Source organism: Protomyctophum bolini (genome assembly GCF_963924005.1).
Source record: "Protomyctophum bolini genome assembly, chromosome: 1".
Taxonomy (NCBI): Eukaryota; Metazoa; Chordata; class Actinopteri; order Myctophiformes; family Myctophidae; genus Protomyctophum; species Protomyctophum bolini.
The window spans coordinates 23,730,911-23,757,479 of record NC_137862.1 but is presented as its reverse complement, the minus strand read 5'-3'; the positions used below and the strand labels follow the sequence as shown (position 1 = coordinate 23,757,479).

Genomic DNA, 26,569 nt, shown 5'->3' with positions numbered 1-26,569 from the left:
CAACTAATGCTGAACTAATTGGTTAGTTGCATCACATAATGTTTAGTGTGTGTGTGTGTGTGTGTGTGTGTGTGTGTGTGTGTGTGTGTGTGTGTGTGTGTGTGTGTGTGTGTGTGTGTGTGTGTGTGTGTGTGTGAGAGATTTTCTTAGATAGCATTAATATGGCAGTGATAATCAATTACATTCGATTACAGCAATGTGACTGGAAAAATGGTTCATGGTTAACAATTTTACCAAAGTCTGTCACGGTATTTGCAACGTGCAAAAATACAGGAAAAGAAATGAGCCTATGAAAAAGTAAATAAATAAATATATAGTATGATGATTAGAACAAGGCCCCGGTGATAGGACAGTTTAGTGCTTGTTTCTGTCCAAGCTAGGGAATGCTGCTACATACAGTACAGTATGTGAGCAGTGAAGCCTGCATTCCTTAGGCTCGTGGTTTTCACAATGCCACTTATTCACCTGCACTATGCAGCCCTAGTGAGGAAGCAGAATGAATCACACATTTCATGGATGTTTTTGACTGGGGTAACACAGGTGGCTGTCGCTGCAGGCCAGTGCTAGAGGGCAGAGGCAGTTGAAAAACATTCACTTTGAAAGAATATATATTCAAAGATTTGCTCCACATTTTTACGATTTTTCAAAAATAGCAGACCTACAAGCTCGTAGCGCGCTATGAGCTTGTAGGTCTGCTATTTTTCAATAGCTAAATTATAACAATGTTTAAAACATTAAATTTCCCGCCCAGAATCGGTTAGGGCCTGGACTCACTGCTTCAACGGAACAGGGCCTAAAGGCTAAAGTGGAGTCAGTACTGCATGTAGCGAACCAGGCTGGACAAAGAGGTTGAAGGCCGACTGATGATGTGAAGTTTCTTTAATAGATCATCGTGAAAACTAAAGGCAAGGCACAAACATATAATCAATACAGGAAGACATCTTCAATAATGTGAGGCATTCATATAAACAAATAAGTTTACAATTAACCAATAAAAGTTTCATATCAAAACATAATACCATATAAACAAACCAATAAAACAAGATCCCACAACAATATATATGACACAAACCAATAACCATAAACTGACATTCACCTTGTTCCCTCTCCAGCTAGGTGCTAACTTGTTACCAGGTGTCCCAATATCATGATGTCACTTGACCATGCCATTCTCCAGGAAAGTCACTAAAACCAATAAATCAATAATTAAAATCTGGCAGTTCCATTTCCATTTCATTTGTTATTTCATTTGTCTGCACTCACTTGATCCTTTTGGTGTTCCATTTCATCCTGTTGGTGAGGTTAGGCTTAGCTTTCCATGATCATGGTTTGGAGCACATGAACAACAAACATTTACTCCCTGACTGATGCATGCTGGGCTTTATCTGACAGTATGACTCTGGTGAGTGAGCAAGCTTCCTGTTTGCCCACATAGCCTTTCAAAGTAAGAGCCTTTCCTCCATATCCATTCCGGGGTCCGTTACACTGCTGTGACAAAATCAATCAATCAACAGTATATTTACTTAGTCATAGTTTTAGTCATCATGGCTTCGTTTTTAATTCGTTTTTACGTAGTTTTTGTCAGTGAAAACAGGTAGTCGACGGACATTTTTCGTCATAGTATTCGTCGACGAAAACAACACTGCAGCTCAAGACCCTGATGAGGCTAGATGGGAGAGTGTGGACTGTGGAAGGCAACGATTCAGGACTCCCAAGTCGGTGTTGGCTAGACCGCACTGTCACATTGTATAGGGGACTCGAAATAATTTGCCCTTACAGTTGATTTGAACATTGAATGAGAAAATAACATTGAACCAGATGTTTTCTGCTCCTAGTAAATTGTTGTTTCCGTCCATCGGCCCGGTTTGGAGCCCTGCTTGGTAACAATGTTTTTTGTGTTCACTCGCTGAGTTTTTCTTGGCCATCCACAATATTCCACTATGTTAAGCTAAAATCGACAAGCCAGATAACTTCATAAGTACACATGTCAATTACCTGTCTAACTTATTGTCTCTTATCTTATCTCTAGCTTTATTTACCTTCCTGTCTCACAAAGAGGTTTCTGTTCAGCTTCAGTGTTTAAATAACATAAAGCTGTCACACCTTTATTACATTATTTTTTCTTACAGCCATTAAGTATGATGCGGCCAAGGAGGAGCGCTACGTTCAGGAGGCGAAACAGAAAGAGCTGCAACGCATCGAACAGGCCCTGCAGATGGCTCTACGCAGAGGTGAGGAATTCTCACCCATAGCTTGAATACTGGCGAGTCAAGGCTGACATGACCATTTAGCCTAGTAGCCAAAAAGTGAACCCGGATTTATGTTAGAAATGTTTAGTATGGGTCCCCAGCATGTAGAAACTGCCGGATGCTAACTTGCATATGTTGAGCAATTTTTATAATTGCCATAATATGTGAACATACCGTTAACAACCTATAGAAGGCAAAATATTCAAAATTTCATTATGCTTTATCTTATCCGTTTTTAGCCCAATGAGTGTTTTTTTTAGCAAAACTAATGCTTGGAATGGATTCAGCATCATGAAAACCCCCATGTTTGACATGTCACATGCTACATAAAGCACGATGAAATTTTGAATATTTTGCCTTCTATAGCCAGGTTGTAATTGGTATGGTCACATATTATGCCAATTATGAAAATTGCTCAACATAATTATGCAAGTTAGCATCCGGCAGTTTCTACATGCTGGGGAGCCATACTAAACATTTCTAACATAAAACCTTGGTGTACTCAACATGTCCGGGTTCACAATGGGGCACTATGGGCTGACTACTAATTTGGGCTCTAAGCAAACAGAATAACTCTTCCTACTTCGGGGCCCGCTTCCCTTACCGATGATACTAATTAAGGCTCTGTTCCCTTTGGTGTACAGTGGTTCTCAAACCTTTTAATTTCAAGGACCCCCATAACTCTGAGAGTAGGGGTCCATTTGGTACCATTTGTACACTCTCAGAGTTGCACATCCCCTATGGGGCGGGGGTACATTTGGAACCCACTCAAGGACACTTTGAGACCCACAGGTGTAGCAGAGTGTTTACAGTGAGCCAACATGCACAATAGCATCCTGACTCTGTTTGACCAGAACGGAACGGAGCCTGCATTAGTATCATCGGTAACACCTGTGAAAGAAGTCAGGGGAAATGGTGTGTGTGCACATACTGCAGAGAGCCTACTGGCTCCGTTTTCTGTTCTCTTTCTGGTGCTGCATGTGTGGGGCAGCACGTCCCTCTTTTTGCTCTTTCCTCACCGCTGCCGCTTAATGCTGTTAACCCTCTTTTCTCGTCCATTAGTCCCCTATTAACTGTCCCAGTGTGACATGTCATCCTGTGCCCCAGTGCACCCAGCACTCGTATGATTACTTTTCCATTGTTAATCAGTGCCACCAGCTCAATATCAGCACCCTGGATAATATGCCAGACAGGATATTTCAAAGGACTCTATTGTGCTTTCGATGTGCATTTCAGCTAATTGTTGTTGGTTATTAAAAATAGTCTATAGAAATAACTAGATTAGGATGCAATGCAATCCACATTGACAGAAGTTTCACAAATGATAGATTTGTAGCATCAAATATCCTGTAGAATAAAATTGTGATGGTATTCTTTTAAACTTTAAGGTCAAATGGTTTTCATACAACGTTTTCAATGAAATGGCTATCATCCGTGAAAGCATGCAAAAAAAATTCTTTGGGTATTCCAGGCAGCGCAGGGTGAGTAATTGTGCAGCATTTACTGACCACAGTTGTGGAACTCATAATGATTTCATAATGAATCTTTGAATGCACTGTATGTGTGTAGCAGAGTGGCTCACAGCCTCCGCCTAAAGCAGTCTATGTCAGTGGTTCTCAACCAGTGGTCCGGAGACCACCAGTGGTCCTTGAGGGGGTTCCAGGTGGTCCCCAGTTAAATGATGGAGAGTTGGTAAAAAATGTGTAAAATGAAATACTCTCAAAAGTTAAATTATTGTTAAACATTCATCGTCTGTCAATTAGAGAATGTAGAATAATTGCTATTTTGATCCAATGTTTGCCCGTTATCTCTCCTATGGTACCACATCAATTTAGCTTGGACAACTGTGGACAAAATATTATCCAACAACAACAAAATATTCAAAGTTTTGGGCCTGAGAGGCTAAATGTCATAAAATGGTGGCCCGTGTGGCTCAAACACTGAATAAATAATGGACCTTGATGTTGAAATGGGTTGAAAACCACTGGTCTATGTGAAGTGGTCTGTATGAATTCATCATTCTGTGATGTTTGCTTTATGCTGCCGCGGGCCGGCTGACCGCTAGGCTCTCAAACAGGAGACTTTCTGTTTGACCTGGAGAGTGTTGTGTACAAGGAGCAACAGAACGGTAGGTACTGTCTGTTCCTCTGTACTTCTGTACACTGGAAGAACATTAAAACACGCACGCACAAACATACAATTCCATGTTCTACCTGCCTCCATTGCCAAAGCCTTTATAGTGACTGAGATTAAAACGGTCAGCGACAGAATATGAAATGAGTGTACTATCATTATCATAGTGTTGTTAATATTGGAAATGTCTATTTAGTTTAGTTTTTGGAACCTTTTATAGTCAAGGTGTTGTGTGGTATAACTGTATGGTACTGTAGCTATTTCATGTTTTTTGGGGAGGGCGACTTTTTTTGAGTTTTGATTTAAATTCAGATTTTTTGCACCAGATTTCTGTCCAATTCTAATCTGCAGCTCTTAACAGTTAATATTGGCTTCTCTCACCTTTTTTCTGGATTGCTGCAAATCTCGTGAAAAGATTATATTTTTATATATAACCCTTGAAGTGAGTTTGAGAATTGTGCCCAAAGGTTTGGCAAAAGGTTTTGTTGTACTGGTCAGTCACATTGTTGTTAGAATGCACATAGTAATGATAATTAATAGGCCTAACTACAAGTAATTGGCACCTATCATACATCACCAAGTGATGCACGATTTTTGCTCAAATGCACGCTGGGCACAATAGCAGGATTTTTGACGGATGTTCCGGGCCGTCATTTCGGGCTATGCACTCTCTGCCTTATATTGTGACCAGGCTTTTCTCTTCGCAGATGAGTAAGCCTGGGACCGAGGCTAGCTCAAATGTGAATCTCGATTTTCCTCTCACAATTCTCACACGATTCAAAAATTTGAATGCCATCCACAGAGAGGAACACAGTTCCACAAGCGTGTGGTGGCACTTCATTTTGCGCTGATATTGGCATATTGGCTAGGGCTGATAACGGTTATCAGCAGTCACCCTTTTGGGCCCTTTTATCACTCACTCAAGGAAAATACAAAACTTAATTTGTGAGAAATAAATATGGGAAATAGGTCTGGGGGATAAGTGTACTTTTCAAATAGAGAATGTAGGAATCCAGAATTGTTGCTCTGTTTTTCTATGGGATTTCTGTGGTTGCCTGCCTTCTCTTCTAACACCTCTGTCTCCTTTTAATGCTGCGCTAGTCGTAAAAGGACATACAAAACATAAAAAGCACAAAAAAGTATTCCGGAAGTTGAAACGGCATGATCACAAACAAGGTAGGTGTCACGTTTTAATTTGATGGAATGGTGTTGCGTAGATGTGATGGATTGAATTACAGTTAAATAGAACTTTCAAAGAATGGCTTGGTTGTTGAGGCTGTCTACCCTGGTCCTAACCAGCCAGCAATATTAAAATGTATTACAATTTCTTATTCTTAAATTATGTTAATGTTTGTCATAGTATGCACTGTATTGCATACAGAGAATTAAGCTGTGTATGTCCTTGAAAATATGTGTTTAGGGTAGCTGACAGATATGTGAATCATCATCATTTCTAATTTCAGAAAAGCTACAAGATGACAAAAAGGACACCTTTGCTGAGAAGCTGGCAACACAAGTCATCAAAAACCTGCAAGTCAAGATCACCAGCATCCACATCAGATACGAGGACGATGTAAGTTCAGATTTCAGGCTGTATTGTACTTTTTACCTTTCAAAATAACTGAGTCTGTACGCCATTTGTGTTTAACCACATGAACCCTGGTGTCCATATTCTGGGGCAAACATTAAGTGGAAATAGCAGGTCTACAGATCGTTTCCATCTGGTTGGTGAGACCAATTATGGCCCAATTATACAGCCCTAGTCAACTACGTGTATTAAGTGGTTAAAAATAAATAGTAATTGTCATGTTTTACTCATTGATTGGGTAAGGTTAATAGCAGGATTATTGAGGTGTCTACCAGTAGTGTCGGGATGGCTTCTTTAAGAATAATGATGGTTGTTTAAACTATCGGCTCAAGTGGTTAAATCGATGAAGGGAGTGACACTTTTTCTTAACCTCCCTCACACACACTACATACGTACAGCAGTGGTTCCCAAACTTTTACTTGCGTAAGCAGAGAACATCCTAATTCACACTTAACCCATTATAGGCCAGGAACCCCTTTTTGTAACCCTAACCTTCTGGACTGGATTTGGGGTTCTGTACAGTGTGTACAGTATTCAAAAACTACACAAAAATGTATGCTGCTATATAAATATTAAGTTTTTCAGAAAACTTAGGTCAGGATTTAGAAGGTGTTTTTAAAATCAGCCTCAGTCCAAAATGGGTTAAAGGCAAGTAGCAAAATGCTTGCTTTACTTAACGGAGGATATTCAGGTGATATAATTATTCAGAACCAGGCCTGGACTGGCCAGTTGACACACCGGGCAAAAATCTGAAATCTCCCACGACTCATATATCAGTCTTTGGGAAACAATACTGTACAGTATAGCATATACAGTGTGTGTGTTACTGTTGCTTTTCCTTTTTCAGCTGTCAGACCCACAGCGACCCCTCGCCATGGGAGTTACCCTTGCAGAACTCAGTCTACAGGTGGGAGGCACTCGCACACACACACACACACACACACACACACACACACACACACACACGCACACACGTATTACTTACACTTACAGTATGGGAGGTCGTAGCTTAGTGCGTAGACACTAGAGAGACTAGAGTCATCCTTGAGGAGCTTGAAACAGGACTAAACACCATGAAGCCGGGCAAAGCCGCAGGTCCTGATGACATACTGTCCGAGATGATAACCCACCTAGGCCCAGTCGCCAAACAATGGCTCTTGGACATGTTCAACATCTGCCTACAAACCCAGCACATACCAACGATCTGGAGGAAAGCCATCATCATTGCTCTCCTAAAACCCGGGAAAGACCCCAACCTCCCCAAAAGCTACCGGCCCATCTCCCTGCTATGCACCACCTACAAGCTTTTCGAGAGACTACTCCTCAGTCGACTATCCCCCCAGATAGACGCTGAGCTAATCCGAGATCAAGCCGGATTTAGACCGGGAAAATCCTGCACAGGCCAACTGCTAAACCTCACCCAGCACATCGAGGACGGCTACCAGAAGAAGCTGATAACAGGCGTTGCCTTTGTCGATCTTTCGGCAGCTTATGACACCGTCCAACACAGGCTGCTGATTAAAAAACGTTTCGACATCACAGCGGATGCCAAACTGTGCAACACAGTCAGATGTCTCCTGAGCAACCGGATGTTCTATGTCATGCTCAACAATAAAGAAAGCAGATGGTTCCACCAGAACAACGGGCTGCCACAGGGCAGTGTCCTGGCACCTCTCCTCTTCAACATCTACACCAACGACCAGCCCCTACCAGAAGGATGCAGCAGGTTCACCTACGCAGACGACCTAGCGATGACAACGCAGCAGCATACCTTCCCAGAAGTGGAGTCAACCCTGGAACAAGGACTGACAGATATGTCCACGTACTATCTGGAAAACCACCTGCGTCCAAACCCCGGGAAGACACAAATCTGCAGCTTCCACCTTAAAAACAAGGAGGCCAAACGGGAGCTCAACGTAACCTGGGACGGAATAAGGCTTGAGAACCACCAGCACCCAGTCTACCTGGGAGTGACTTTAGACCGTACCCTCAGCTACAAAGAGCACATCCAGAAGACGAGAGCCAAGGTGTCCACCAGGAACAACCTCCTGCGCCAATTAACCAACTCAAAGTGGGGAGCTCACCCAACCACGCTGCGCACAACGGCACTAGCCCTGTGCTTCTCCACTGCTGAATATGCCTGCCCTGCATGGTATAAATCAAGTCACGCACACAAACTAGACCCCATCCTCAACGAGACCTGCAGGATAATGACTGGGTGCATCAAAACAACCCCCACACCCTGCCTCTACGCCCTCTCTGGAATTGCCCCCCCTGACATCCGCAGAGCAGTCACCGCCAAAGCCGAGCGCACAAAGCAGGCCCATGACAACCGGCACTCACTGCACGAACACTCTGCCCCCCAAAAACGGCTCAGGTCCAGAAGCAGCTTCCTGGATACCACTGCAGAACTGGAGACCACACCATCTGTCGCCAGGACCACGGAGTGGCACAACCAGTGGAACAGCATGGGTAGCCGGACAGCCCAGTGGACAGAGAGAGGCATCACCCCAGAGGAACGTCTCGCGACTGGCCATGACCAACCTTGGGCCGTCTGGAAGGCCCTGAACCGTCTGCGGGTCGGCGAAGGACGCTGCAAGGCATCCATGAAAAAATGGAATATCATTTTTTCTGATGCATGCGTGTGTGGCGAACCACAAACAATGGACCACATCATGATGTGTATCTCTGCTCCACAATGTACTGGAGATGACCTGGCCGGGCCAAATGCTGCTGCACTCGCCTGCGCCAACCACTGGAAAGACGTGATATAGAAGATGGCCAGACACGAAGAAGAAGAAGAAGACTAGAGAGACTGCCTGGTAATCAGAAGATCACCACTTTGCATCTCAGCCCTCCTAGTGTTCATGGCACACATGCACGCACGCACATTGTGCACTGTGGACAACTTTAGTTGATGAAGATGAATGTTATTTATTTTCTTTCGTTTTAGTAATTTTAGCTATTTTTTACAGGGGGGCAGGGGCATTCGAACATGGGGCTACATACTGCATATATATATATATTTTTTTACACAAGTTTATAGAGATTTTTATTTATTTATTATTTACTATAGTCCCAGCCTCCAGGAAATTGCATCTGGCTACAAAAGATTACAGGATCTACTGAATGTAAAGGGGGGTACTATAGGGGGCTACCATACTGTGTTGTATACTCAATATGTCAGTTTGTCACCTCCCCTTCACATTCAGTAGATCCTGTAATCTCAGGGGTCTATATTAGAACTATATTAAATAATTAAAAAAATAAAATAAACATTAATCTTTTACTTTCTCTAATAACAACCTAAAACATGAACCTTGGTTGAAAAAAAAACTAAATTTGTCCTTTTTCAGTTGAATGATTTGAAATATGAAAAATATTTCAACTCCATTTCTGCTTTCAGACCGCTGACGAGAACTGGAAGCTCTGTATTCTGAATGAGGCAGCCAAGATCATCTATAAGGTAACATTTCTCAATGCTACGAAATCACTCACTTTAGTATTAAAAAATAGGAACTCAATGTACACTAAGTTGTACACTGCTGTAGATGCAGTACAAATAGTAAGTTGAAACCATGGTAATAATCATAATTAATAAAGTGGTGTTGTTTAGCATGTGGATGTGTAACATTTAGGACTGTCACAATTATTACATAATTGCCTAATTGCAATTATTTGAGATACTCGCAATTATTTTTGCATAATTGTTTCCATGTTGAATGATATCCATATATTACAAAAAGAGCAGATCTACAAGCTTACAGCACATCACTTTGTGACTTGTTGTAAGCTTGTAGATCAACTATTTCCGCTATTTTGTAAATGTTTTGGAAAGAAAGAAATTATTAAAAAGTATTAAATGTTTTTAAGTTACTTGTCATATTTATCTGCCCTTTGCAATTTGTGATTACGAAACCTAAAAGGCAAACAGAAATACAAAATTGTAACATTCCATTGTTCAATGCAAAAGACACAAATCACAATTATTTGTGTGACAATAAATGGTGAATTTAAAATTGTAATCGTGACAGTCTCCTATGTGGAGGCGTAAAACTGTGTGTGTGTGTGTGTGTGTGTGTGTGTGTGTGTGTGTGTGTGTGTGTGTGTGCGCTTTCATGGTCCGTAGTTGGGTCGTTTGGAGTGTTTGTGTGCGTACTGGAATGTCAACAGCTCCATCTTTTATCGAGGCTCTTGGGAAGAGATTGTGGTGAGTTATCTTTCTAATACTGTATAATCGCCTGAATCATATTTGAAGTTCTAAAAGATTACAGCTGAGCTACACAGAGTGCGTGTGACATATGCACAGTCTGCGAAAATAATGCGTGTTGCTCCACTGTCTCCATTTGGGAGACAATATACGTGCGCGTGGGGCGCGCATATGCACGTAAAAAAATGGAACCGATCCTATTTTTACAGCATGCGCTGTCTGGTGTAGCCGGTACCATCGACATACATTGAATCTTTCCAAACGCACTGTACGAGCGCAGTAAGGCCTCTTTCAGACGGAGATGGTCTCCAGATAAAACAGCAAAGTCCCGTTGCGTTCTCATTTTTTATTGACCCTTTACACGAGAACGCACACTTAAATAAAAAAAAATATATATTCAGAATAACATACAGAGGAAAGAGAGGAAATAAAAGGTTAGAGTGGAAGGACAACTCGGCTCTCCAAATGTTTATCAAGCTACTTTACGAGCGGCTTCGCGATTATCATGTGTTTGATGCACTAATTGGTCAGTTATGGGTTGGGCTTGGTAGCTTTTATCACATTATATGCCAGTCAGAGATTTTTCCAAATTGCATTTAGGACTGGGTTGGGATCGTCAACAGAAAAATCTGTAACCCCAGGACCAGCAGTTTCGTTATTGCAGGCTTGAATGGGTTTCAATAAAAATAGGACATAGGACATCCTATGTCATATCAATCTGTGCATATTATTTTGTAATTGAGATACAAAGTTGTGAAATCAGTTGCTTTGGTAACGACATTGACGTCAGCGTGTCAAAAGGAAGTGTGGTTGAAGCAGCACAGTATCCTCATCTGGCTCAGTGACCACAGTATTCCGCCTGCTCCCAGCATGTGGCCTTCATGGTGACAGTCCTACCGGCTACCGTCCATGATGTGACGTCATGGATAGGTTGGTTTTGCAAATATTAAAACTGGAAGAACCACAGAGGAAATGAGAACTGTGGGAAAACAAAGATTGGTCATACATGTATGAAAGCCTTTCATTCTAAAGGGGGGAGGGGACGACGACGACAAGAGAAAGCTGACAAGGTGTGTGTACAAGGTGAAATAATTCAGTGTTTAAATTAACATTAGGTCGACCATAATCCTGACACTGGCAGTATTATGAATGTACAGTACATAGTCATGGGTGGAAACATTGAGTGAATGGTCTCATCTCAAATAATTAAGTTTGTCAATTGTTTCCATGTTGAAAGATGTTCATACATTAGAATAGCTGAAATAGCAGATCAGCTATAAACTTGATAAAAAATGCCAATAATTTCTTGGTATATTTCAGTTATTTGTCATGTCTGCATTACACAGCCTAAAAGCCAAACAGAAATGTAATTTGTATTCATATTAAATATTCTAATTTCCAATGCCAAAAACACAATTTAATGGTCAATCACATGCAATTATTTGTGTGATTGTGAATTAATCGTCAACTTAAATGTGTAATGGTGACAGCCCTACTGTGTATATTAACGGGGCACTTGACTTCACCCCTTTTGCAAGCAGATCTTAATTTAATGATGGTTGGGAGACAAGAAACAGTTTCCTGGGGGGTTTTATGTGGGTTATTTGTGTTTTTAGATATTTTAGTGGACACTGGACTCACTTCCTTCCTGGACTACAATTCCCATAATGCTTTGGTGCACTGCTCCTCCTTGTGGATAGGGGGAGGGCTGTCTTACTGAGACAACATGTAGTCCAGGAAGTAAGTGAGTCCAGTGTCATGGACACTTGGAAACACTAAAATATCTAAAAACACAAATTACCCACATAAGCCCCAGGAAAGTGTTTCTTGTCTCCCAAACACGATTAAAATTGCAAAAGGGGTGAAGTGTCCCTTTAATTACGGACCGCATTATTTTAATTACATTGCAATGCTTTGTTTGGTAAAGACCTCCCTATAAAGCGGTTACCATTACTCCATCCATTGCATCTTGTCATCTGTCTGGCACTGGTGTGGATGTGGATTATGTGTTTACTATGCAGGGATACGCTGTGGGAACACGCTACCCAGCTCTTGTTTATGTGGCTAAATGTCAGAGTAGAAGAGTTGAAGTAAATATGGATCACCTTGTTACATGTCAACATTGGAAGGTACATTGGAAACAATGGTTAGGCTCAACCATCTTTAGAGTTAACAGTGTAAACAACTTACTCATGGTGCTGCAAGACACTGACCTTTGGTTAAATATGACGCACTGCATGTCTGTACCAAATAAACACCTTGTTTTGTTTTGAATAAAAGAAGGCAAGATCACAGGTTCTTTGACAGCTTTGATTTAAAATGCAGGGCAGAATCAAAGCATCCGAGTTATGTTCGTAGATGGCGCAGAAAGAATTCAATTTTTTTCCTGTCAACGTTATCAGATAACGTCTTAAATCAAAGATCAGCCTTTTCCATTTCTATGTTATCCTGCTTTCAAAAATGAGTCATGCTTCAAAGACACAGAATGTAGGAGACAGAGAAAGGGGGTGACGTACATCACAGGTTTGGATTCAAATCACTGACATCATGGCAAGGGGATGTACAGTACAGTACATGGTTCCCACATGAGCCGGAAGAGCCACCGAATCTGCATTCTCACAAAGGATTTTCTTTAGATCACTTTTAACATGTCATATGGCAGCCAAGTCTATGGACTTTTATTGTTTGTTTAGAGCACTTTTGCATGGTAATGTTTAAGACTGAGACAAGGGACCCCACACTTCAGTGGGGTGTGATCTTTGAGAGGTATACATGGCTTTTGAAGGTTACGTCATATGGCAGCCAAGTCTATGGGATTTTTGTTTAGAGCACTTATCTTATCTTATCATTGCCAGCCAGTGTGTCTATGCGAGACTACTACATTAGTGACTCCTACAGTTTTGTCGGGGCTCCTGCTCACCAGGAAGCAGAATACTGTGTGTTTACACCCTCCTGGTGAAACTCCTCACTGTCAGATGAAAAGAAGTGTCCAGCAAACCCCCCCAGACCAACACAGTGATCGGGAAGAATAGAAAATGACTAAAAATAAAAAGGTCACAGTCACATAGTAGACGATGCCCCAGGCGACTTGTGCGCGCGCATATTCTTTTCATGGTTGCGCGTGTCCGCACGGACGTTCATGCGTGTTTGTTGTGTTTTATTTGTGTGCGGTCGTTACACTAAACCAGATCAGGCCAGTGGTGTTTGCCTGTGTTCAGTCAGCTGTAACATCCTGAGGCTTGGTGACGTGGGAATGACGTGACAAATTCAAACTCTCACAGCTGAATGGAGAGCTCTTCCTCCCAACCTACTCTTCTAGGGCCTAGAAGAGTAGGTTGGGAGGAAGAGCTCTAGAATCTAGGCAGCTACAGTATGGTGAAAAGGGACTATCATGATGACTATTAATGCTTGATAAACTATAATAATAATTATTAATTTCACAGAATAGTGTTTATAGTAATTTCCTGACCTATTTTCTCTGTGGTCACATGCCGTGACCTACGACCATATAAGGGAGGTGTGATTTTGTCTCCTCATGAAGGCCAACAATGGTCGAAACGTTGTGAATTAGTACGTAAAATACCAGTGTTTGTTTTAACTAAACTAAACACTGTGGAGCAGAGCTGTGTGCGGACTCTTCTTTTCTACACAGGGAGAAGTCATAATGATTATTGTAATGATAACATGCAATCAGTTAACACGTGAGGTCTTGAATGGCCTTCTGTAATGTTGGAATTACAATAGGCTCTCCACACTCCATTATTTCCAAAATCGTGCAATGTGCATAAAGCCTATTAATCTCAATATATCTCCTCTTTAAATGTCTGGCATTGTCCACTTTGTATGCTTTTTTTGTTCTTGTTTGTATCACACTATCATGAGTTACCCCACGTGAAACCTCTCATTGTAAACTTGTGTAAATTGAACTGAATGGAATTGAGGTTAGATCCCAAGAGTCTCTTTAACCACAATACCTTCTCCATATTAGAATCTCATTAGTTTTCTCTTCATGTTTCCCCTCCAGGACAAACTGAAAGCAGGCATCAGCACCAAGGACCATGAGCTGAAGGACTATCAGTACAGTGAGCATCACTCCTTTGAATCAGTGGCTATTACAATGTGAAAAGGACTGGGGCCTTTGAATGTGGCTTGTCTTCGTGTGTGTGTGTGTGTGTGTGTGTGTGTGTGTGTGTGTGTGTGTGTGTGTGTGTGTGTGTGTGTGTGTGTGTGTGTGTGTGTGTGTGTGTATGTGTGGCGGTTGATGATGATGGCTTTCATCTTCACTTTTATCTTTACCCGACACATGTTAATGTACTAAATGTAGAGTAGACATTCATTCACACACACACACACACACACACACACACACACACACACACACACACACACACACACACACACACACACACACACACACACTATTATGTGTCACCACTCACTCATGTGTCACCACTCACCGCACGTGTATATAACTACACGTGCGGTGAATGGTGACACACCAATCCACATGTGTATGTAGATTATGTACTGTTGAATCTCCATGACCCCTCATAAACCAGATCACGACCTCACGTGAAAGTGAAACCTCTCAAAATAATTTATTTAACTCTTAATAAGAACCTTACTTCTCGACTATGGCACAAAAGTAGTGGAAATAGACAATCTACTATTTCTATCTGCTATCTGCAATTATTGAAAAATAGGGATGCAAGGTAGCCTGACACGTTTCACTTCATTATTCAGACTGAAAGCCCCCCCCCGGCAGCAGTTTATGGGATGGGTGTCGTCAAAGCGGCAGTCTTCGGTGATTGGTTCATACCAACCAATCAGAATAGTAGGAAAGCAGATGACGTTGTTGTGAATCATGTGGCCCATTTGCTAACCAAACAAACACAGCCAACGAGCGCTACTAGTATGTAAACAAAAGCGGTAAAATTTGTTGGATGGTGATGTTTATAAAACCTCTCGTGTCTGTAAAGAAACTTTATCATACGTCGATTTAATAGCCAGATTGATACGGTCATGAGTTACCACAGTGGGGGCAGCCATGTTTGTTGTCTGACGCTGTTGAGTGACCGGGCTGATGGCCAATCAGCTGCTAAGATCGGATTTTCGATCGAGACTGACAAACCCTGGGCAAGACCTACGCTGAAAAGACTATCAGCGGAAGTTGCAGGATTTTACTGGAAGTATTGCCCAAGGAAATGACGTTGATGCTTTACAAATCAGTTTACATTCTCTGCGAATGAAACAATTGTTGTGATTGGTCGGAAAAATATCGTATCCGGGGGGAATACATTTGACGGATGTTCCGGAGGATACATCCGCCGATAGCTTCTCTGCCTTACGTTGTGACCAGGCTTTTCTTTTCGCAGATAAGTAAGCCTGGGACCGAGGCTAAGACTGACGCGGTCGTAGGGAGAGACTCCAGACCTGAATCGCCAGAACATATTTTCTTAATGGGCGTGGCTAGCGATTCAGGGCTGGAGCCAGGCTAGATGCAAGGTTGAGGTGTTAAGAACTTGTGACTAAGTAATAACTTCATTGGATCCATTTAACACATTTCCCATTTCCGGGTTTCCACCCGGCAGCGACATAGTTGTGTGTAAACATACCTTTACCATTTTAGAAACGTAACTTAAGAAAATCATCATATATTTAATTAAAAAAGGTAATTCATGAGCAGGCAATTTGAGCTGTATGACTATGTATTGTCACACATACAGTACTGATGTGCATGATACATGGTACAGGTGTAGCATCATGTCAGAGTGAAAATACATCTCTGTTGCGGGTGCATTTTTCAAATGCATCTCCTATGCATGAAAGTGATGATTTGACCTTTTGACTTTTATCCCATTTCTACTGACAGTCTTCAAACCCATCTTTGCCTCGGCTAAGATGCGCATCAACCCCAGTGATGAGATTGACCTGAAGTTTCCAAAAGCCACCCTGCACCTCGAAGTCCAGAATATTGCTATAGAGATGACCAAGCCACAGGTAAGTTTTACGCACGCACGCACGCACGCACGCACGCACGCACGCACGCACGCATGCACGCACGCACAATTAGTGCATTTCCCAACATTCCTACTAGAACATTTAAGAATGGTGATAGTACTTGGTACTATCTAAATATCATTAATACATATTTGATGCCTTGGGAAAGAGCTGTAGGACCCGGCAGTCATTTATAATGTTCCTGGATGTTGGCCAGAATGGTGCAGTTCAAACAACATACGGCAGCGCTCTGGGTATGCCTGCAGAAGAATACACCTGCAATGAGCTTTTATTATCAATGTCCTCAAACAGTAATCTAACACAGGGAATTTCCAATTATTTCATTATTGACCTTGACTGGCAGCTTCCTTACCCGTAACAATCAAATCAGGTGCTTCCGTGCCAGTAACAATCTATCTAATAATTCTAACAATGTCTGAATGTCTGTCTGAATGTCACTGACGCGTTATCTCATCATTAACTGCACGAATCACTCCCACTTTTCACACAAGCATGGACCATAATTATATGGACGGCATAACGGAGCCCCTTTTCCCATTTCACACATTAATGATTAATAATGAATTTATTAGTGAATTAACCTCGCACCCTTACAAACCTCCGTCCCTTAGCGACACCTGCTTCACAGGCCACCGTTCTCACCGTTACCCCACTGGCATGCTTCCTCTAGCTACCGCTGCCCTATACAATTTGGCGCCGTGTGTGTGTGTGTGTCTCCTAATAGACAGCACAGCCGTTTATCCGTGGTCTATCTCCGACCGAGCCACACTATTAGCACACATCTCTCCATGCCAAATAAGATCTGCACGATCCCACAATCCGGCTAGGCTACATTTTACCGATTTTACCGATGTATTTCACTGTACAAAAATTGTTTTTACATCACTCCAACCCCCTCAGGCCAGTGGTTCTCAAACATTTTCATGTCATGGACCACTAATATTCTATGTATATAATATATATATTTACTATATATATATTTGCTGTTCATATATTCAGAACGGGTAAGGACTAGTCAAAACAATGATGCAATATCAGGTGCTTTACTAACATCACAAATGTACTGTATACTGTACACCAGATGCATAAAAGCCAATATAACATAAATACAGTGCGTTTACACGATCATGCTCATTTCTGTCTTACTGTGTGTGTGTGTGTGTGTGTGTGTGTGTGTGTGTGTGTGTGTGTGTGTGTGTGTGTGTGTGTGTGTGTGTGTGTGTGTGTGTGTACGCGTGCATGTACCAGTACCTGAGTATGGTTGACCTCCTGGAGTCTATTGACTGTATGGTGAAGAATGGACCATACAGGAAGTTTCGACCCGATGTCCTCGTCCATGGAAACACCAAGTCCTGGTTAGTCCAACAAACATCATACCATGGTTATGATATTGTTCTCATGCATAGAAGGAAGCATGAGTTCAGTCCGCTGCCCCCCCAGGTTGGCAGAGGAAGTGTAGCGCCCAGGATTACATTAGATAATTTTACACTGGGTGAAAAAATGGGTTGCAAAATCGTGGGATTAGAAATTATTAAAAAAAGGTTATGATATTGTTACTGTCAGCTAGTAGTTAGAGGTCAATGCAATTCACTTCCTAGTAAGTAGTTAGCTGGTAGATCTAGAGGTCCTGGTAGGATAGAAAACCAGAAGTACTAGAGGTCCTGGTTGGATAGAAAACCAGCTGTAATGCAGGCCACCAAGGACCATAGTTGACAACCGCTGTCCCAGTGCCAAAACTGACGTGTCAAATCTATTTAGTTGTTGTCTGTTTTTCTTTCAGGTGGAGGTATGGTATAAATAGTGTCTTGGAAGTTCATATTCGACGCTGTAACCAGATGTGGTGTTGGCGCAGCATCAAACAGCACCGGGAGACCCTGAAGGCATACAAGACCGCCTTCAAGAACAAACTCCTTACCCAGGGCAAAGTCAACCCAGAGTCAGACCAACAGATACAGGTGACGGTACTAAAAGTGTTCTCTGGGTTTTTGAGTGGTGCTAGCGCCACTCTTATGCGGAGCTATGTGTGTATACAGTATGTATGTGTACGTACGTGTACAGCAGGGTTCCCAAATAGGCGGCCTGCGGAGAGCCCCCTTGTGGCCCCTGGAAAAATAAAAAATAAAGTGCGGACTCGGTCCCCAGCCTGGTACCCTAGTCAAAATATGGCCCTTGAGGAAAATTAATTGGGGAACCCTGGTGTACAGTATGTATGTATGTGTATGTACGTGTCCGTGCTGCAACACCTAAAGTGGCCAGTAGAGTGCACACACACACACACACACACACACACACACACACACACACACACACACACACATACATATACTGTACTGTACTGTACTGTACCACTCACTTGGACCGGTCTGATTCTTATATTGCCGCCAGTGCCAAAGAAGGTGTGTGTGTGTGTGTGTGTGTGTGTGTGTTGATTTGTCCATTTCTAAATCTGTAAACACTAAAACAAATTGTGTGTTTGTGTTTTGTTTATGCTAGGATCTAGAGAAAATCCTAGATGTGTTCAACATCACTTTAGCCCGACAGCAGGCCCAAATGGAGGTAATGCTCTGGATTTGTTCATCTATATAGCATGTACTGTAACCTTGCTCTTGTACTGTATTAACAAGACTGTGTGTATGATATATTGCGTTTTTGTCACATAACCCACAATTCCTGTCACGCTGTCATGAAGTCGCAATTCCCGTCACATACCCCAGGCAAGCCCCCAGGTCATCGTGACATCACGATGTCCCCTGGTCACCCTAGGCAAGTTAGAGACATTTCTAACCTAACGATATCCGGTTCATAAAGCCAGCCTGAGGACATTTGGGTTGTAAGGCCAAATATCCTGTCTCGTCCGGAAGGCAATGGAGTCTCTCGTGAGGAGCATAGCTAATGCTGCTAGCTCCCTAAACCTCTTCGGATTCTTACTTATAATGGTTCACTAGATGCGTGACATGATGACGATGCCAGCCAACTTGAGACAGTCCCTTGATAACCACTGTGGTTGCCGCAAAGGTCACAGTTAACTGGAATCATGCATCCTTTTGGTCTGTCACTTGCTCCTGTTTTTGACCTGCATCTTCCCCTTTCTATTTTTCACACTTCCCATTCTATCCTCCTCGTCCCTTCTCCGTTCCCCGTTTCCTCTTGCTATGTTCCGCTTTCCTCCTTGACTCTCTTCGTCTTGGTTTTCCTCCTTTCTCCGTCGCTCTTCATTATTTCTCCCTCTCTCCTCCGCCCTCTCTCTCTCTCCTCTGTCACTCCGTCAGGTGATTCGTTCTGGCCAGAAGCTTGTTGGGAAGAAGGCAGCAGCAGGCCAGAAGCAGGCAGGAGGAGGAGGATTCTTTGGCAGTCTCTTTGGCCGGAGGGCCAAGAAGGAGGAGCAGGAGGAATCCAAAGAAGCAGAGACTGAGAGTGCGTCTCCCGCCACCGCCTCAGTTCACTCTGAATTAATTCATGTCAAGGACCCCAAACATTATATGCATTTGCCCACCAACAACCATCTGAAAATATGTTGTTCCAGGGATCCCCCAAAAATAATAATAATAATTGTAAACGATTTTTCAAAAGCAGATGTACAAGCTCATAGCGTGGCACTGAGTGCCACACTACAAGCTTGTAGATCTGCTATTTTTCAACAGCTCAAATTTAAAATAATGGTTAAAGTGGTTAAAAGCTAAGGTGACCCAGATGTGTTCCAGGTCTTAGATTGTTAAGCCTGATTTATACTACTTGCAAGACGGTGCAGATCTATTTAAATTCACAACCTGATACAAAACATTGTGAGCTTATAAAAAAACATTTTCACAGTATTGCTGAAATGTTTTTTAGACTTCTGTAAGATTCTCCATACAGAAATAATGTCCCTGTGACCTTACAGATGTCCCTTGGATGTAGCTAGCTACTTAATTGTGATTAAGTTTTTTCAAAGTTTGCTTAAAATATTTTAATTGGAGGTATTTTTGCTCCATATGTGTCCTCTGTGTTTAGGTACTGGCTTGGACGAGCTGATGACTACAGACGAAAAGCAGAAACTCTATACTGCTATTGGATACAGCGGCAGCTCGCATAATCTGACTTTACCGAAGCAGGTACTGTAGAATTTACTGATGTCTGTCTGTCTCTCTGTCTGCCTCTCTGTCTGTCTGTGTGCATGTGACCTTCTTTGTTTTCCTGTTTGTCAGACGGTCCCTTTTTTCCCTGCCTCCCAGCTCTGTCTGTGCCTGTCTATATTGTATTTATTTGTTTTTGGACAGGACAACGTGTCTTAATGAACAATACACAAGATGCATAATGCAAATTTCCATCCGTAATCCCCACACATAAAACATGCAACATTACAAGAAGCACGCTCGGGTGGCACAGTGGTGAAAAGTCCCTGCCCACCACCACAGAGGTTGTGGGTTCGAATCCACCGTGGTGCATCTGGCTTTGTTGAGCGTCTTTATCTGTACGAACACGTCCACGTCCTCCCAGTGGGCGCAGTGACCCCACACACATGTGTCTGTGGAGGAATTCATTGGCATAATGACTAGAGAAAAGGGTTAAATAGATAATTGGCTACTACCTTTTTGTCTACTAAAAGTAAAACATTTTACAAGAGGCACAAATAGAGGACAAAAGGTGCAAAAAACTGAGAAAAACTGAAAAGACACCAATGAACAACAGAGAAAATTTATAATAATTTGACATTAAAAGATGTGAAGGTTGTACACTCTTGTGTCAGTGTGTAGATATCTCCAGATAATGCTTCCCTGTACTGGAAAAGTAATTTGTGCAAATTGCACCTCACGATCCCCCTAGTATTGACGATTCCCTTTTATAAATGCCCCCATAGGAGGTGGGCATTACCGGTACATACGTCAGCCTGCATGTGCTTGACTGTCTATCAGTCTACCTGGCCGTGTCTGTCTGGGACCCACAATCCCAATAATGTTAATGACTCCTCCTTTGTGCACCTGACTGCCTGAAAATGTATATCCACACAAACGCATGCACACGCACACAGACACAGCCGACCGGCACATTAACATGCCATCACATTAGATGAGAACCTTTATGAATGCCTGCTCTGGTTGCAGTACGTGGCAGTGATCATTACCTTCAAGCTGTACAGGACGTCGGTCACAGTTCGGGAGGAGCCCAACGTGCCAGAGATCCTCAAGGTTCAGATGATTGACCTGAGCACCACAATATCCCAGAGACCCGGGGCCCAAGCTATTAAGTAAGGCTTTTCTTCTCTATTTGCTAGAGACATAAAACAGACAACATTAAGCTACTACTATAGAAGTAATTCAAGCAGTTGAAGATGGATGGATGTTTGCATGTTTGCAATTGTAACAGCTGAAATCAATAATAAATCAGTATTCCGATATTAGCCTGTGGGCTGCATTAAGTGAAGGTGGGGGCCACATGTGGCGAGACATGGCCAAAGCATTTCCGGGGGTCCCCAGTCAAAAACGTTGAGAACCCCTGTTCTACAGTATCAGATACTGTATCTGTATATCACGTGTCTACTTGATACATGATACAGTATGGGACGGAACACATCCTCTCATGCATCCCTTTCAAACACAGATAATATACTGCAGCTTATTAAATTATTCTATCAGACTACTGTACCTCTCTCTTCCTCCTATGTGTCAATACTCTCTCTTTTACTGCACACTCCCCAGGGTTAATGTGGAACTGCAGCACTGGTACGTGACAGGCTTGAAGCAGCAGGGTGTGGTTCCTTCGCTCATCGCCTCGGTGGGAGACTCGTCCTCGTCTCTGCTGAGCGTCCGGTTTGAGCTGAACCCAGAGGACAGCGCGGCAGACCAGCTGCTCCACATCAACTCCCTGCCCGTGGAGATCATCTACGATGCTGTACGGATAATGCATGACATGTTCATCATTGTTCACATCCTGTCCTGTTATAGCACCACGAGGAGGCCGGATTTTGCAAAACCAATGTTTCAATATTACTCCTACAGATTTTGTAGGACATAACACAAATCGGTACACATTATGTCTATAGTCGTGTGATCAAGACGGATCTGACCGATGTTTCATATTCCATTGTGATTGGCTAAGATTGTCACCTAAAGTTTGCTATATGCTGGATGGAGGATCCATGCAAGCATGCCTCTCCTAAACAACAACATAAACATTTGAACCACTACAGTCACAGAGGTACTTTATTTTGCTTGCCCCAAAAATATGCCCCAGGAATATCACATTAGGCAAAGGAGAATATATCCACCACAATGATCCTGGTCAAACCTACTGTACACTAGTATGTCACCTACAGAGAGTTGTGCAATACAGTAGGTGTTCTTGGCATCTGTAAAGCCCATCACACACCGTCTGCGAACGCCGTGCGTCAAAACAGCCACCTCCGTTATTTTCAATGAACCTATCCTACACTGGCGGTGTCTGACGCTCCGATACGCCACTGTTCTATTTTCCGTGTCGCTGCGCACCCGGTGTGTGTTGGGCTTAAGATGTTCAATATCCTCAATAGAACAGTGCAGTACATTTTTCTGTCTGCTCTTTTTCCAGCTGACAGTGAATAGTGTGGCAGACTTCTTCAAGACGGGGAAGGGTGTGGACTTGGAAATGCTGACCTCAGCCACTCTCTCCAAACTGGAAGAGATCAAGGAGAAAACGGCTACAGGTGGCTGACAGTTTATATATGAGCGATGGATAGCCAGACAGCCAGGCAGAAATATTGTTTGTTTGTGTGTTTATTGTTTAACATTAACAATTGTAAGATGATGTTGTGCTGTCTTTTCCAGGTCTCTCTCATGTCATTGAGACCAGAAAGATCCTGGATCTGAGGATAAACCTGAAGCCTTCCTACCTGCTGGTGCCAAAGTCTGGATTCTATGATGCCCAGTCAGACCTCCTCATTGTAGACTTCGGTAGCTTACAGGTTTGTTAGTATAGTTCTTCAATTCCGCATTATTCATCATTACAGTCAAACCATTTGACAGATTTTCAGACATTCAACCTACAGTACGTACAATATTCAAGGGTGAAAAAACATCCCACACATAAAATGAATGCCAGAGAAAACAGAACAACCAAGTGCTCATAGGAGATGGGAAAAATGGTTTAAAGTGGTTAAAAGTATCAGTGCTGCTCACAGATCAAACAGGATTAAACATGAGGAAAAAGCGACAGTCTGGACAATTGGTTAATATAAGGCAACTGCCAACATGTTTTGACCTCGGAAGTTCTTCATCTCTTCTTCTTTCTTTTTTTTTGCCTGATGCAGACCTTCCGAGGTCAAAACATGTTGGCAGTTGCCTTATGTTTTGATTGATTGATTGAAATATTTATTAACAGTTTGCAGAATTACAGTACATTTCAAGCACAAACTCAATACAAAGACTGTTAACTGTGAGTGGACGACCCAATTAAGCATTACACTTGTTAATAAAGCCTTTTCCTCCGTTTTGCTCTGGAGTGCTAGTGTCTGTTTTTTTTTTTTAAACATTTTGAATCATGGGAGCCAGGCTTTGTCTATAAAAACATCTGACTAAATATTTTATGATAAAGAAGATTTATATACATATTGGACATTTTAAGAGCGTGTGTGTGTGTGTGTGTGTGTGTGTGTGTGTGTGTGTGTGTTCAGCTGAACAGCGTGGATCAGGGCAGCCACATGCCAGCGGCAGCCAGCTTCAACGCCCTGGAAGAGATCATGGACCGCGCCTATGAGAGATACTCCCTGAAACTCTGTAGTGTGCAGCTCCTCTTTAGCAAGCAAGGTACACACACATGGCATGCACACACACACACACACACACACACACACACACACAAAACCTTCATTTGGCATTCATGTCGATGTACAGTTTATTATTTATTCATCCCCTACAAGAAATCTTGTATGATGATTATTACATAAAAGGTAGGTTAAGTGTCTTTGGTTAAAATAAGTGTGAAAAGAAAAGAGCAGACAACGTTTGAACTGGAACACTACAAAATAAGCTGACAAATAGCTCTCTCCTGATTGGCTGAAATCTTGTCACCTACCTGAAATGTTCTGTTTATCAAAGAGATGGAGAGGCTGGGAGACCTCTATCTATGGACCTCTGTTACTGAACAAACACTATCTATGGACCTCTGTTACTGAACAAACACTATCTATGGACCTCTGTTACTGAACAAACACTATCTATGGACCTCTGTTACTGAACAAACACTATCTATGGACCTCTGTTACTGAACAAACACTATCTATGGACCTCTGTTACTGAACAAACACTATCTATGGACCTCTGTTACTGAACAAACACTATCTATGGACCTCTGTTACTGAACAAACACTATCTATGGACCTCTGTTACTGAACAAACACTATCTATGGACCTCTGTTACTGAACAAACACTATCTATGGACCTCTGTTACTGAACAAACACTATCTATGGACCTCTGTTACTGAACAAACACTAATATCACAGAACTGAAGAGACAGGGAGACCTCTGTTACTGAACAAACACTATCTATGGACCTCTGTTACTGAACAAACACTATCTATGGACCTCTGTTACTGAACAAACACTATCTATGGACCTCTGTTACTGAACAAACACTATCTATGGACCTCTGTTACTGAACAAACACTAATATCACAGAACTGAAGAGACAGGGAGACCTCTGTTACTGAACAAACACTATCTATATCAAAGTGCTGGAGAGACAGGGAGACCTCTGTTACTGAACAAACACTATCTATATCAAAGTGCTGGAGAGACAGGGAGACCTCTGTTACTGAACAAACACTCTATATCAAAGAGCTGAAGAGACAGGGAGACCTCTGTTACTGAACAAACACTATCTATATCAAAGAGCTGGAGAGACAGGTAGACCTCTGTTACTGAACAAACACTATCTATATCAAAGAGCTGGAGAGACAGGGAGACCTCTGTTACTGAACAAACACTCTATATCTATGGCAATATTTACTAACATAATATAGTGAATTAACCTTTAAACAGGAAACAAAATTAAAAAAAAGTTTTGTTTGAACCAAAAACGAATTACCCTACCTTAAAGTCGAAGTTAATTTACTGAGTGGAAGCAAAAAGAAAAGTTGCCTCTGTGACTGTAGTGATTAAACATGTTTGTGTTGTTGTTTAGGAGAGGCATGGAAGACTGCACGTCTGCATGGATCCTCCATGCAGCATATTCTCCAGCCCATGGACTTCACTGTTCAGCTGGCCAAGTGCATGGTGGATAAAGACTCCAGGATGGCCAGGTTGGTTTGGTTTCATTCATTTGTTTCGTTGTATTTTGAACCACTTGAATGAACCCTTCCGTTCCCTATTCTGAGCATTTCATAATAGCAGGGGTAGCTTTGTGTTAACACAAACATTGAATGCCATTGACAATGAATGGCCAGCTTTGAGTGTCTGTGTAAGCACAAACATTGTGTAAACACAAACATTGAAGACGAACTAAGGTGAGGACGCAAACTGTGATTGGCCGGAATGAGATGATGTATGAGGATGTACTTTTTATTGAATTTTAATCAGACAAACATGAAAACGAAACGACTGACAATTGACAATACAAAACAAGACAATATACATACAATACACACAAGGGGGAAAATCCGTCTCTCTTCTCTATTGATGATCAAAAATACAAGTACCTCAAACAGGTGTATCTGCTTCTACAGGTTAAACAAAAGAATTTAAACAAAATCAGGTCTCATTGTTGAGATATGAGCAATCCATCTAAACCAGTTATCTGTGAAGACTTCAACCTGGCCTCTAAAGCTGAATGTAATTCTTTCCATAATAAATATACCATAGAAATCAAATCAATTCATTCATTTATAGTTGGTATAACATTTGTAAGCTTTTTTGTTAAGGCTTTTTTGGATGCCACCAGCAATACCCTCGTTAGATACTGGTCCTGCTTTGCAAAGTGAAGTCCTCCCAGATCTGCAAGATACATGGTTTTAAAATCAAAAGGAATGTCAACACCAAAGACTGCTTCCAGGACACTGTGGACACTTCTCCAAAATGGAACCACAGAAGGGCAACTCCAGAATACATGAAAATGATTCGCCAATGTTTCCCCACAGAGTCTCCAACAGTCCGACTGATGATGCGTGTAGTGTCTTTTCTGAGCTGGAGTGCAAAAGAAACTACTCATTTTCCACTACGGGTGTGATTTTTAAGGTTTAAGGTGTCCGGAGATCTGCCATTGCTCCATGTGAGGATCTCTGATCAGAAAATCCACGGCGTGCTCCAGCTCATCAACAGCATCCCCCTACCCAACATGGGATCCACGCCCTCCACCCCCACCCAGAAGGTAGGCTCACCCTCCACCCCCACCCAGAAGGTAGGCTCACCCTCCACCCCCA

The 26,569-nt window shown here is 42.3% G+C and overlaps 2 protein-coding genes across 6 annotated transcripts in view; one reads left to right on the top strand and one right to left on the bottom strand.

Moving 5' to 3' along the window:
• The window catches only part of adgrg1 (adhesion G protein-coupled receptor G1), a 361,835-nt gene that overhangs the window by 142,587 nt on the left and 192,679 nt on the right, over positions 1 to 26,569 (bottom strand). The gene's annotated exons all lie outside the window — the stretch shown is intronic.
• The window catches only part of vps13c (vacuolar protein sorting 13 homolog C), a 102,671-nt gene that overhangs the window by 11,759 nt on the left and 64,343 nt on the right, over positions 1 to 26,569 (top strand). For all 5 annotated transcript variants that reach the window (XM_080764931.1, XM_080764929.1, XM_080764930.1 and 2 more), the window contains 19 exons: positions 2,130 to 2,231; positions 5,846 to 5,955; positions 6,818 to 6,877; positions 9,377 to 9,436; positions 10,100 to 10,180; positions 14,205 to 14,262; positions 16,053 to 16,180; positions 17,450 to 17,556; positions 17,982 to 18,156; positions 18,695 to 18,757; positions 19,471 to 19,615; positions 20,192 to 20,292; positions 21,283 to 21,425; positions 21,877 to 22,069; positions 22,745 to 22,859; positions 22,981 to 23,117; positions 23,826 to 23,958; positions 25,336 to 25,453; positions 26,385 to 26,517. In XM_080764931.1, the coding sequence (XP_080621057.1) occupies positions 2,130 to 2,231; positions 5,846 to 5,955; positions 6,818 to 6,877; positions 9,377 to 9,436; positions 10,100 to 10,180; positions 14,205 to 14,262; positions 16,053 to 16,180; positions 17,450 to 17,556; positions 17,982 to 18,156; positions 18,695 to 18,757; positions 19,471 to 19,615; positions 20,192 to 20,292; positions 21,283 to 21,425; positions 21,877 to 22,069; positions 22,745 to 22,859; positions 22,981 to 23,117; positions 23,826 to 23,958; positions 25,336 to 25,453; positions 26,385 to 26,517 (2,162 nt within the window). The remainder of the gene's footprint in view (positions 1 to 2,129; positions 2,232 to 5,845; positions 5,956 to 6,817; positions 6,878 to 9,376; positions 9,437 to 10,099; positions 10,181 to 14,204; positions 14,263 to 16,052; positions 16,181 to 17,449; positions 17,557 to 17,981; positions 18,157 to 18,694; positions 18,758 to 19,470; positions 19,616 to 20,191; positions 20,293 to 21,282; positions 21,426 to 21,876; positions 22,070 to 22,744; positions 22,860 to 22,980; positions 23,118 to 23,825; positions 23,959 to 25,335; positions 25,454 to 26,384; positions 26,518 to 26,569) is intronic.